Raw genomic sequence first — 13,102 nt, 5'->3', positions numbered from 1 at the left:
GTCTTGTGATGTTTTTGTTTCAGTTGTGTGTGTTCCAAGTCTTACTGCAGGTTGTAGTCAAAAAAGTCTGTAACTCCCTGATCTAAAGAACAAACTGAAGACCTCTTTATTGCAGGTGAAAGGAGTGAGGGGTGATTAGAAAAATTTGCATTATTATAGAGGGTCACAGGACCCTGCATTCCTGGGTCCTATCCATGAGGCTCCCAGTCTCCTGACTTTTGGAGGAAGGGAGTGTGGTTTGGGGAATATGACCTGGGAAAGTCTATAGATGTTAAGATCCGCACCCAACACTCTGACTCCAACTCGCATACAAATCAAAGACTGAAATCATAATCAGTTGTGATCAAGATCAAGAGAAAACTTTTAAAAAGAATACGGATCCTCCAGAGTTCTCCTGCATCTCCATCTGATATTGGTCCAGCCCATAAAAAACGAGGCCCAGAGACCATGTCCGATGGAAGTGGGGTGCAGGCAAAGCTTGGAAATTGACTAATTCCTTCAGTTGGATCATCAGATCCCAACAATTGCAACAGAATGTGAGTCTCGCCGTGGGACGGAGAGTCTGCTCGTCCTGCACACTTTCAGCCTTGGTCAGGGATGGCCGAGCCCGGAGTCACTGGCAGTAAAAGGTGAGCACGTTTTCTTGGTTTCCACGGATCAGGATGACTGGAGGTCTGAGGTCCTGGGACAGGGTCTCCAGCCAGGCCATGTACAGCGAGCTTGGACATTTCCCCTTCCTTCCTATTGGCAAGGTACTGCGAGGCAGAGAGACACAGAAAGGAAATCACCAGGGGCCTCCCCACCCAGCCCGCCTCAGGGCTTGTTCTCTGACTGGCAAGTCTGTGTGTTGTCCTCTTCAGAGCTCTTCCTACCCATCCAAGGAGGAGCTCCTGCTGCTTGAAACTTAGTGTGAATCAATAAGCATGATGAGAAAATTGGGGGCCAGATAAGGGTGATGATTAAACAACACGATGAGCACACCTGTGCATGTGAAGGTTGTTGCAACGGCAAAGGTTTGTTACGGATATACATGCACCACAACAGCAACAAAATGAAACAAAAATCCTTGCTCAAAATGTACCTCCACCCTGAAATCAAAGCCCCTAGTCACCCTTCATGCCTAGAACTGAACTCACTCTGGTGGCTTCCGGGCAAACAATAGACGGGCAGATAGAATGAACGAGGTAGATACACTCCTTAAAATGATTAATCATGGGAGAACAGAAGGGCAGTGTTTGCAAAGTGAGATAGCTCAGAGGGCAGGAATGCACAGGAAGGAAGGACACACAGAAGAGGTAACTGCAAGGAGGAAGTGGGAAGAGAGAAGTCATATTGTGGAGAATTGCAGTCAATGTCATGAGACAAAATGTGTATGAACTGCTGTCTGGAATATGAATTTTCTCTGTAAACTTTTGCCCAAATCACAATAACAATTAAAAAAATAAAATACTAAAAAAAAAAAAGACCAAGTAAAAAACAAATTTGCTACGTAAACTTTCACCCAAATCACAATTTAAAAAAAAAAGAAAAAGTACCTCCAACCCTGAGCATTTCTAAACCCAGCCAAGGCCTGCAGGCCCACGTGATCTGGTCCCGTCAACCCCCACGACTTCACTCTCCCACCCCCTCTGCCTCCTCACACCCCTCTAGTCACAGTGGCTCTAAGGTCAAGCTTTTTCCTGCCTCTGGGCCCATGCACTAAATAATCTCCCCATCTGGAGACTTCCCATGTGTCCTCTGTCCCTGCCTTTGGAGGCTCCTTTATCCAGATTGTGCAAAGTTGTGCAAACAATGAAATGCCCTGGGAATGCTGTTCAGCCCCGTCTTTTCAAGGCTCTTTTAGGAAGTGACTTTTCCACTATCTCAAGAATTCCAAAAATGCGTTGGGTGGCCGCAGCTGTCCCTTGTGGAGAAGGCGCGGTCTCGCTGATCATCTGGCGCTGCACGAAGCTGGGGCCTTCTGTGGAGCAGCATTTACAGGCCGCTTTCCCAAAGTGGGCCCACAGCCGGCATTGCAGGGGAGCCTCGCAACAACCCTGGGCCATGAGCCAGGGCCCTGCAGCGCCGCCTCCTCCGCAGCCGAGGGAGCCCAGGCAGGAAGGGGGTTGCTGAGCAGCACTGGTTTCTGAACCAGGACAGGCTCTGGGTCAGAGCCATCCTACCCGAGTCACTGCCCCTGTTCAGGACTGATCTGTGTCCCTCACAAACACTCTGACCCACATGGGTCGCCATGGGTCAGAGCCAACCCAACATCAGCTAGGATTCCCCCAGTGTCTGGTGAACACATCCATAACTCAAACACCCCAAAGCAAACCAGTTGCTGTGGAGTTAATTCTGACTCATGGCGACCCCGTGTGTTCAGAATAAAACTGTGCTCCACAGGGTTTTCAATGGCTGGTTTTTTTGGAAATAGATCTCCAGGCCTTTCCTCTGAGGTACCTCTGGGTAGACTCGACCTTCCAATCTTCTGGTAAGCAGCCAAGCATGTCACTACTGCTCTCCTTTAAGAACCAAGTTCTCCAAGATCAGAGAAGGTAGGTGGGAGTAAGGGCATTTCTTTATGCTATTGTCATCTTAGTTAGAATGTGTTTGCCTAGTGACTTCCTAGGAGAAAAGGAAGTAAGGAATATTGAAAGCAAACTTCACTGATTAAGCAGTTATGCCCCAGATGGAAAACGTTCTCCAGGAAATACCACGTTATCTTCAGGGGCAGGATTCAGCAACATCAAAGGCCACAAGGGAACAGGCAGGGAACACCCACGACCCTCGGTGCCAATCAATGACACGCTGTGTTTCTACTCACAGGATGTGTGCGCCTTAAGCCACTAATCGTTAGAAATAGAGCTGCTCCAGGAACAAAGGCCTTCTTGTTCATAACTGTGTCTCTTAGCTACAAAGAAGGGTAAGCTTGTCTAACCTAGAAGCAGAACTATCACCTTGCATCAGAGCTCAAGTCACAGGCTTCAAGATTCAATCCCCACTTACCAGCTGAGAGATCCTTGGGCAAAGTGCTCAAAACCTCTCAGGCTAGGTTTCCTCACCTCCAAAACCAAACCCATGGCTCTCAAGTCCACTCCGATCCATGGCGACCCCATGTGTTCAGAGGAGAGCTGCCCCATCGGGTTTTCTTGGCTACAATCTTTATGAAAACAGATCACCAGGCCTGCTTCCATGGCACCACTGGGTAGGGTCAAGCTGCCAACCTTTTGGTTAGTAACTGAGTGCAAACGATTTGCACCACCCAGAGACCTAAAAGCGGGGGAGGGGGGTAGTTAAAGAATCACTTCATAGAGCTTTGAAAACTCGTAAGGCCCAATGCCTTGAGTAGGCGCTCTGGTAGCTTAGTGCCTAAGGCACTGGACTGCTAACCAGAAGGCTGGTGGTTCAAATCCACTAGCCGCTCCTCGGAAGGAAGATGGGGCAATCTACTTCCATAGAGATACCACCTTGGAAACCCAAGGAGCGGTGACTGAGTCGGGTCCAACTCGACGGCACATAACAACAACAACAACACCTTGAGTATCAAAAGCACTCAATCAGTAAAATGAACTATTATTATTATTTTGTCCCAGGAAAAACATTGTTCCGTTATAAAAGAAAATTCATGAAAGAAAATAGGGACAATATAAATGGAAAGAGTAGAAAAAGCTGAACAAAATGATCTATAATCCCACTATCCAAACCCAATAACCGTGAACATTTTGGAGAATTTTTCCCATCTGTGTTTTAGTTCCTTGTCATATCCATTTTGAACCTGACTGGATCCCTAACATATATAAATTCCTATATCCCGGTTTTTGAAGCTAAAAGTGAAGCACTAAATAAACATAATCCCTGTAAACATCATTTTAACGGAACATAAAGTTCCCTTCATGGTTTATGCAACAGATTACTGTTATCATGAAAGTCTCAGGGTCATGTGAAAAACATATCTCGGCTTTGCCACGTTTTGCCAAAAGGAAACAGGGCACCCTAAGAAATAAGAATCAGGGTAGTTTTGGTCCCTTTCCATGACAGGGCAGCCAGATGGGTTATCAATTCTGAGAAGTGACTTTGAGCTGTAGCACATACAAACCCAAAACACCAAGCCCATTGTTGTCAAATTGATTCTTGACATGGTGACCCCATGTCTTACAGAGTAGATAGAGCTGCTCCACAGGGTGGTGAATGTCTGTCATCTTTCTAGAAGGTCCCTGAGTGGTGTGTATGGTTTGCACTCCATTGCAGACCTAAAGAAGGAGCTCTGGTGGCATAGTGCCTAGGGCATTTGACTGTTAACCAGAAGGCTGGCGGTTCAAACCCACCACCCACGCCTTGGAAGGAAGATAGGCCAATCCACTTCAGTAGTGATAACGCCTCGGAAACCCAAGGAGCCTTGGTGGTGCAGTGGTTAAGTGCTCAGCTGTTAACCAAAACGTCAGCAGTTTGAACACCAGCTGTTTCACTGGATAAAGACAGAAAGATGCAGCAGCTTGGAAACTATGAGGTGGTTTTACTCTGTCCTGTAGGGTTGCTATGAGTCAGGTTTGGTTCTTGATTGATTAACCTAAAGGTTGGTGATTCACACCACCTCCTGTGGCACTGCAGAAATAAGGCCTGGTCATCTGCTTCTGTAAAGATTACAGCCAAGGAAACCCTATTAAGCTCAATCCTACTTCTTAACACAAGTCACCATAAGTTGGGATCAACTCAATGGCAATGGATTTTGTGGTTGGAATCTTTATGGAAGCAGACACCAGACCCTTCCTCCGTGGTGCCTCTGGGTGGGTTCAAACCACCAACCTTTAGGTTAGTTAGCAGCTGATCCTAAACCACTTATGCCCCTTAGGGACCTCAAAGAACATGTGGGGATATGGAAAGCTGGTCCTGTCTTGGAAGGTAACAATTCTGAGGTCAGGGACTTGCCATGTCAGAGACCTTCAGAGTAACCCAGAGGCTGGGGTTGAGGATTGGGGTCGTATGGTGGGGGCTGTGCAAGGCTTGAAGAGGGGCTACAAGTAGTTCACTTTACCTGGACTTAAGGCTCACCAGGGGTGTTGTCATAATTAGAGAAACAGAGGCATGCAGGTTCCAGAGCTAGGAACCAGAGCTTGCAGGGGAGCAGACTGGGTTCCTGTATTTGATGAATGCCCCCCCCACCCCAAGATCTAAAGGACAGGTCTCGACTGTGCCTGAGAGGCCTCAGGGGCAGTGAAAGCCCGCTGCCAGAGGAATGGATGAAGAGCACACACCAGGGCTTTATTCAGTCCTGCAACAAAGGAATTGGCTTTAAGGAGGGAGTCTTTAGGGAAAAAAGGGGAATCTGAGCCCCACAATCAGACAACAACTGGCTGGGAATTCAGTGGAAGGTTACTGGGCTGGTTTACCGCTGGGCAGGCTGAATTCAACCAAGGAGCCGTTCATCAGCTAAACTGCCCATCAGTAGATAGCAAGCACCAAGCTGGCTCGAGAGAGTGTTGCAGCACGTGCTCGGAAATGCTAGACAACGACTTTGTCACTTCACCAAGGCTGGGGATAATTGTTTCTTCCTGAGAATTTTGGGGGCCGTAGTTTCCTGGGCTCTACCTCAGCCCCTGATTTGGAAGGAATTGAGCAATTTGCTTTTTCTAATTCGTCCCCCCAGTTCTGATGACGGTGACCCTCAGACTGGCCTTCTAGAGCACCGAGCATGTCTCTATGTTGCAAAGATGCAGCTGTTCCTCCTTGTGGAGTCACCCGACAGTCGGGGCCCTGACAGCTGTACCTACCACTGTGGGGTGTGAGGCTGTGTGCGGGTGTGTTCTCTGAGGTGACTAAACTCATAATTATTTGCATCAGCTAATTCCAAGGACTGGGGGAAGGATTGGTTTTCGCCATAAGATCCAGTGGAGTAGGAGTCTAGGCGGGGAGAGGCGCCAGACAGCAGACCGTCACCTCCCAATGACGAAATTCCTCAGCAGTTTACAGTCAACTGCTAACCAAAAAGCCTGGCTGCCTAAGTCCACCCAGTGGAACTGTGGGACAAAGGCCTGGTGATCTGGTTCCGTGAAGGTCACAGCGTAGAAAACCCTAGGGGGCAGCCCTACTCTGTAACGCCTGGAGTCCTCATGGGTTGGGGCCAACTTGAGGTCAGCTAATAACATGGCCAGAGCTACAGACTCATTTCAATGGCAGATAAACCTAGAATCTCACCATGTTAGAGTGCAAAAGAATCTTAGAAATAATTTAGTTTAACTCAGCTTATTATAATTAGGGAAACTGAAGTGCAGAAGAAAGGGTTATATTTCCAAGGCCACTTTGCAGGCCCAAGACAGAGACAAAATGCTAACAAAGCTCTCGGAACAGAGGGCCTGCCACTGGGTGGAGCTTTGGCACACTGGGGACCATGCCCAGGGGAAGGTCTGGGGGCCATCTCAGGACACAGCCATTCCTGCTGTCCCCCACTCTGACCCAGCCCAACCTTGGACCATTCCCTAGGAACAACATTTGCCAGGTGTTGGCTGGTGTTGGCCAGAGGTCCCTTCCCTCCCATGAGTCTTACATCAAAGCAGACATGGAAGACTTTCTTTGTATAGGAAATTACCTTCCCGAGAACCCTGGGTGGCCTTGTTTCAGGCAGAGCCAGCTGCATGGGTGTGGGACCCCTGTGGTAACACACGGCCCCAGAGGTAGAAGGGTCCCACACTTGGTTTAATGCTCTGCTGTTACCATCTTGGAATTCTTAATTATTTTTGAACAAGGGCCCCCGCATTTTCAGTTTGCTCTAGGCAAACTGAAATAAATTATGTAGTAGGTCCTGGTTTCAGGGTATGAGAAAATAAGTTCAGCAGGCTTCTTGGCTGTCCTGTGGAGTACCCAGGTGGGCAGCCCCCATACAATGGAAGAAAAGCCAGTGATGCATCTTAGCTGCTTTCCCTCTGAGCAGGGGACCCCGATGGCTTCACTGACCATGTTCTTCCTGTTGGCCTCAGAGAGCGCAGAGCCATGCTGAGACCCTCTCTACATAACTGTCACCTTCTACTTCACCTTCCTCACCCCAGCCTGGGCCCTGGGCCAATACCCACAGAGGTGGCTCAGAACAGGACACGGGCAGCAACTGAAGCCTGAGAGCCCCACAGGAACAGAACCTGGACCAGACTTGGCACCAATACCAGTTGAGGCAGCCAAGAGCCAAAGAGGGCTGAGTGATTCCCAAACAATCAAGAATCAATTTCCTTCTGGAATGAGCTGGGTCCCCTTGGCCAAGCTAGGTTTGGCAGGAAAAAGCAGCAAACAAAGAAAAAGCATTGGCAAGACAGGAGTCAGTGGGACCTTTGACCTCTGACCTGATGCTTCCGTCTCTAAGGTGAAGGGCGGAAGTAGCCACCATGCCCAGCCACATGCCTAGAACCACCTGGACTGTGTTTACTTGTGCTCTGGGCCCTTTTGTCTCACAAGGAAGCCTCAGGTCCTCAGCTGGTGCCCACTTCCTGTGCCCTTTCTGGAGCTGACACCTTTAACCTCATGGGGGCTTCTCCTCCTGCCAGCTACTACTTACATGACAACGAGAGCAGCGTCTCGGGAGTAATCCAGCAGGATCTCATTCAGCCTCACTTGCCGAAGAGACTGGAGCAAGGAAAAGACAGGTAGGTGGTTACTCCCCACACCCTCGTGAGCAAGTGCACAGCCAAGCCCAGATGTCACTTTTTACGTTTGAACTGGATACAGGAATTATCCCCCTAATTTATAAGGGACTCTCCTGCCTCCATGAAAGAAGGGGCTCCTCATAGTAAGTGAGTGCCAAGCTCACCTCCTTCAAGAAGTCCTCCTGGGTTTTCCCTTGACTGACTTTATCACCTATTGCCATCGAATCAATTCTAACTCATATACTGCAGCACTGATGATGCAGTGGTTAAGGACTTGGCTTCTAACTGAAAGTCAGCAATTTTTTTTTTTTTCCGTGGGAGAAAGATGTGGTGGTCTTCTTCCATATGAGGCAGAATTGATTCAACAGCAACAGATTTGCTTTGGATTTTATGGGACCACCAGGACAGAGAAAGGGAGAGAGAGCATGTTGACTTGGTGTCAGGAGAGCCCTGATATCTCATAGCAGAGAGAGGCTGAGCGATTAGCAGACTCTTTGAGCTTCACTGCCTACATCTGTAAAATGGGTTTGACATCTTACAATAGCCACCCCAGGGGAGCTCAGGAGGATCGGATGGAATCATCTGTGCAAAGGCACCGAGCCCAGGGCCTGACTCACAGAAGGCAGTAGGAGGCGCATGGACTTGGGCAGGGCGGACGCTCCACTTGCTCTGCAACAAAGTACATAAGGCCCCCCTCTGGCCACCGCTGGCTATCTTCCTTCTCCAGAGAACTTGATGGTGTGGGCCCTTTGGGGCAAGGTCTCTGGGCTCATAGATCAGAGAATTCCCCAAAGCTTGGGGGTGGGGAAGGAGCTCCCTCTCACTCTGAGGCTTGTCTCCAAATAGTTTAGAAATAATTTACACTCAGAATCTGACAGTGGATGGGCACTGCCAAGGGAAAACTGAGGGAAAGTGAGTTGACTTAAATGAGAGGTTTGTAATCTCATACTACTGACACTCTAGGCTGGATGATTCTCTCTGGGAGGCTGGCCTGTGCAATGTGGGATGTTTTTTCGCACCATCCTTGCCCTCTACCTACTACACACCCATAGCACCCTTCTCCCCCCAGTTATGACAATCAGAAATGTCTCCAGACATTGACAAATGTCCCCTGGGGGAGGATCACTCACCCAGAGCACACCGCGGCAGAGCTGTGACCTCCCTCCTCACCACCCCATAGCTGGCCCCCACCTCCACGGCCACAGCAGCCACTTTAGGAAGCACTTCCTCCCCATCCCCACCCTCATTTAACCCTAGCGCTTCTGCTCTGTGGGAGGAAGACAAGGCAGCTACTTTCCTCAAAGATTTACAGCCTTGGGAACCCAATGGGGGTCACTATGAGTTGGAATTGACTCGATGGCAGTGGGCTTTCGAGTCCTGAAGCAGCTGTTTAGGAAGGGGGAGGCCGTGGCCTGAGGCTGCAGCTGGGTGGGGACTAGGGACCAAAGGGGAAGCTTCTGGGAAGGCACAAAGTGGCGTACCTGGTCCCCCTGCAGGTTGGCCAGCTTTGCTGCCTCACAGGAGAAACTACACCTCAACCCTCACCACTTTCCTCACTAATTCCCACCAGCAGGCTCTGGGGGACAAGGGGGGGACTCCAGGCAACCTTCAGCTGGTGGCCTCAACCCAACAGTGGCATACAGTTAGACCGCTAGGTTACCCACCAGCCTGAACATTTGCAGCTGAGGGGAAAGGAGAGTTGAGGGTCAAGGAGGGAGCAGTATCAAGGAAGCTCAGTGGACATTAAGTGACCCAGTGGAACACCTTGACCCCCACTCACCCACCCACTCCCACCACCAGTGGGCCCTTCTCTCCCCTGCACCTTGATTCTGTTCTTGTTGATCTCCTCATCCGAGATCTTCCAGGGGCAGTCCCGCCTCATCTCAGTGACAGTGGCCTCGTCTTTGAAGCCATCATTCAGGCGGAAGGGCGCAATCATATCTTCAAATCGTTTGGTGCTGGGGACAGAGAGTGGAGTGAGACTAAGGGAGACGGGCCAGTTTCCAGGGGAATGGGGTCTCAGGAGGGAGGTGGAGGGAGGTGCCACAGGGATGTGCTGTTTTGGTGGAACCCCCTGTGACGCTGCTGCTTGCTTCAAAGCAGCTTGTGTTCTGAATGAAGCCTTGACTGTGGTGTCTGACCCACTGACCTGGGATCACACTCATCCACTTGTTCATTCAGCAGGAATCAGCACCTAAGGCATTTGACTGCTAACCAGAAGGCTGGTGGTTCAAACCCACCAGCCACTCCTCGGAAGGAAGGTTGGGCAATCTACTTCTGTAGATATACCGCCTCGGAAACCCAAGGAGGGGTCGCTATGAGTCAGGTCCGACTTGATAACAGTGAGTACTATGTGCCAAGAGTCCCTGGTTGGTGCAAATGCTTTGTATTTGGCTGCTAACAAAAAGGTTGGCAGTTCAAACCCAACCAGTGGTGCCATGAAAGAAAGGCCTGGCAACCTACTCCTGTAAAATTCATGGCCAAGAAGAGCCTTTGGCAGCTCCACTCCGAAACGCATAGGGTTGCCATGAGTCAGAATTGACTAGACGGTAATAGGTCTGGGTTTATTTTTCATTGTTTTGTTTCTTAGTGCTCTGAGCTGCAGGAGTAGAGACCAGTGATTTGCAGTCTATGCCTTGGAGGGTTTACCCCAGCTTAAGTACAGGCTGCAAGAAGTCAGGGGCGATCAGAGCTCTACAGAGATGGACCAGAAAGCAAAAGAGAAAAGGGTCGACTCTGTTGGAGAGGAGCAAAGCCTCATTTGGAAAAACTTGCAATGGACAGAGGGGTAGACAGTGGCCCCAGCAGAGAGGGCAGTGGAGCCAGCATGCTGACCCCACGCAGCACCTCGTATCTTTAAACTGACGGTCATGCAGCTGGCTCTGACTCACGGTGACCCCACGTGGGTCAGAGTAGAACCCTCCAGGGGGGTTCCAAGGCTGGTTTTTCAGAAGTAGGTCACCAGACCTTTCTTCTGTGGCACTGCTGGGTGAGTCTGAACCCCGACCTTTAGGTGAGTAGTCGAGTGTAAACCGTTTATGCCACACAGAGACCCCGAGCGAATGGTACCTACTGCCCACAGCTATCAAGTCATTTCTGACTCACAGCAACTCTACAGGACAGAGTTGAACTGCCCCGTAGGGTTTCCAAGGCTGTAAATCTTTGCAGAAGCAGACAGCCTTATCTTTCTCCCGTGGAGCAGCTGGTGGGTTCAAACCACTGACCTTTTGGTTAGCAGCTTAATACCTTGACCACTGCATCTTTGCTTCTTTAGAAAATGGTAGGACTTAATATATCTATATAGTAAGATATATCTTAATATATCAGTTAGATAGTTCTGGGTGGCCACATGACAGCATCATTCACCTTTGACTTCCGGTCTCCTTTTCTCCATTCCCTTCCTACTCCTGGTAGATGAGAGGCAAGGACAGAGGGCAACAGGCTGGGAGGGCAGGCTTGGTCATGGTTGTTGTTAGTTACCATTGAGAAGATTAGCATAGGCCTTACTTTACTGAGGAGACGGTCCCAGAAAAACCTCATATGGACTGATTTACATAAAACAAATCCACTGACAAATGCCTTATTTTATGATTATGAAATTGTTTCAGAAAGCAAATAATCCCTTCTGATTGTATGATCGATTGTGGCTACAAATTCTCATAAGGATTTGCTTCGAGCCTGTGTACCTGCCACTGCATGGGTGGAGGAGGAAGTTGTCCCTGACCCATGCTGCATTTCCTCTCCAAGCACCGTGTGCTGCCATAACCTCAGAGTTGCAGCTTCCGTGCCCCAGATCCCCTCAGCCCCGCGGAGGGAGGAGCCTCTGTCACTGCTGACTGGACCAAAGGCAGCCAAGAGGCAGCCTGCACAGTAATCTCTCTCTGGGCCTTGCAGGAAGGGATGAGCTGGACCAGTCCTAGTCCCTTCATCAGGAATTTGAATTAGGAAACACCTGAAGGAGGCAGTTTGCAGTGGAGCCGGAACTGCAAGGAAAGGTCGAGATGTGGCGTGTTCACGTGGAATCTAGACTTTCTGGAGCCACTGAGGCTGGATGACCTCCAAAACTATTACCCTGAGGAAACCTTTAAATTTTGAACTGAAACTATTCTCTGATGTCATTTTTGAACCAAATAATACGAAGTAGGAAAAGACTGCATTAAATATACTCTTTTAAAGAATTATCTAGATGGGATTAAATTAACAACAGCATCTCAAAAGGATAGGCGAGAAGCTTAGGGGGCAGTGAGATTGTGTTCGTGATGTTGAAATAGTTTGGAAAGGTTGTTAAGAAAGGTGACACAGCTTGAAGAGTGTAAGCAATGTCACTGAACTGTGCACGCAGTTGAAGGGGTGGATATTTTGTTGTGCATACTTTCACCAAAAAAAGAAAAGCCGTGGAGAGCTCAGAAGCCATGAGTAAGCAGAAGCCACTAGTGATGGGAGGGAGCTACAAAGCCAGTATTTAATGAACACTGACTCTGGGCTGGATATTGCATTAAGCACTTTATGTGGATCATCTCTAAGACCAAAACAAAACAAAACAGTTGCCACGGAGGTGACACTGACTCATGGCAATCGCATGTGTCTCAGAGTGTAACTGAGCCCCAGGCGATTTGTAAAGGCTGATGTTTTGGAAGCAGGTCACCAGACCTTTCTTCTGAGGTGCTTCTGGGCAGACTTGACCCTCCAACGTTTCAGTTAGCAGCCGAGCATGTTCATCGTTGGCACCCTCCCACCCCGGGGTGACAGTTCTCATAGCAGGGTTCCTGGCCCAGCAGCACTGGCTCCCCTGAGAGTGTGCCAGAAATGCATGTTCTCAGGCCCTTCCCCAGAACCAAAGCTGACTCTCTAGAGGCGGGACCCAAGATCTCTGGGTTCTTACATACTCTTCAGGTGATTGTGATGCACACCAGGTTTGAGAACTTCTGTTTTACAAAAGAAAACAAAAAAACAAAAAAACAAAAAAACAGGGCACTGGGGAAAGTTTAGAAAACCAGTTACCTTTGTAGGTAAAACCAGTCTTTCATGAGAAGCCAGCCAGCCGGGCTGGTGCAATACAAAGCCAGAAACCCCCTCTGCCTCAGCGGTGGGGGTGGGGAGCCCTTGGACATAAAACACTGACTTCTGCTCACATGGTGGAAAAACTCAGCACGACCTGACAGCCAAGAAGAGCTAATGAAACACCTGATTTGAGAAGGGCAGCAGGAGCCCTGGTGGCGCAACAGTTAAGCTCTCAGCTGCCAACTGAAAGGCTGGCTGTTGAAATCCACCCAGCGGCTGGGCAGGAGAAAGACGTGGCAATCGGCTCCCATAAAGATTCCAGCCCAGAAAACCCTCTGGGGCAGTTCTACTCTGTCATAGGAGTTGACGTGATCCAACAACAACAACAACGACAAGGGCATGCAGACATTCACCAGCCTCCAAGGCCAGGTGTGTTACTGGCAAAGATCTGATGGGCACAAGAAGGTGGGGAGAAGGAAACCCAAACACGAAAATAA

General features: G+C 49.3%; 1 protein-coding gene across 1 annotated transcript in view; it reads right to left on the bottom strand.

Moving 5' to 3' along the window:
* Positions 1 to 613: 613 nt before the first annotated feature.
* The window catches only part of SLC12A3 (solute carrier family 12 member 3), a 42,428-nt gene continuing 29,939 nt past the window's right edge, over positions 614 to 13,102 (bottom strand). Inside the window, exons 24-26 of the mRNA XM_007947313.2 lie at positions 9,427 to 9,562; positions 7,517 to 7,584; positions 614 to 755 (exon numbers count right to left, since the gene is read on the bottom strand). Coding sequence (XP_007945504.1) covers positions 614 to 755; positions 7,517 to 7,584; positions 9,427 to 9,562 — 346 coding nt within the window. The remainder of the gene's footprint in view (positions 756 to 7,516; positions 7,585 to 9,426; positions 9,563 to 13,102) is intronic.

This window comes from Orycteropus afer, unplaced genomic scaffold, assembly GCF_000298275.1.
Source record: "Orycteropus afer afer isolate SDZICR_OR568_19922 unplaced genomic scaffold, OryAfe1.0 scaffold00009, whole genome shotgun sequence".
Taxonomy (NCBI): Eukaryota; Metazoa; Chordata; class Mammalia; order Tubulidentata; family Orycteropodidae; genus Orycteropus; species Orycteropus afer.
This window is presented reverse-complemented; position numbering and strand designations above follow the sequence as displayed.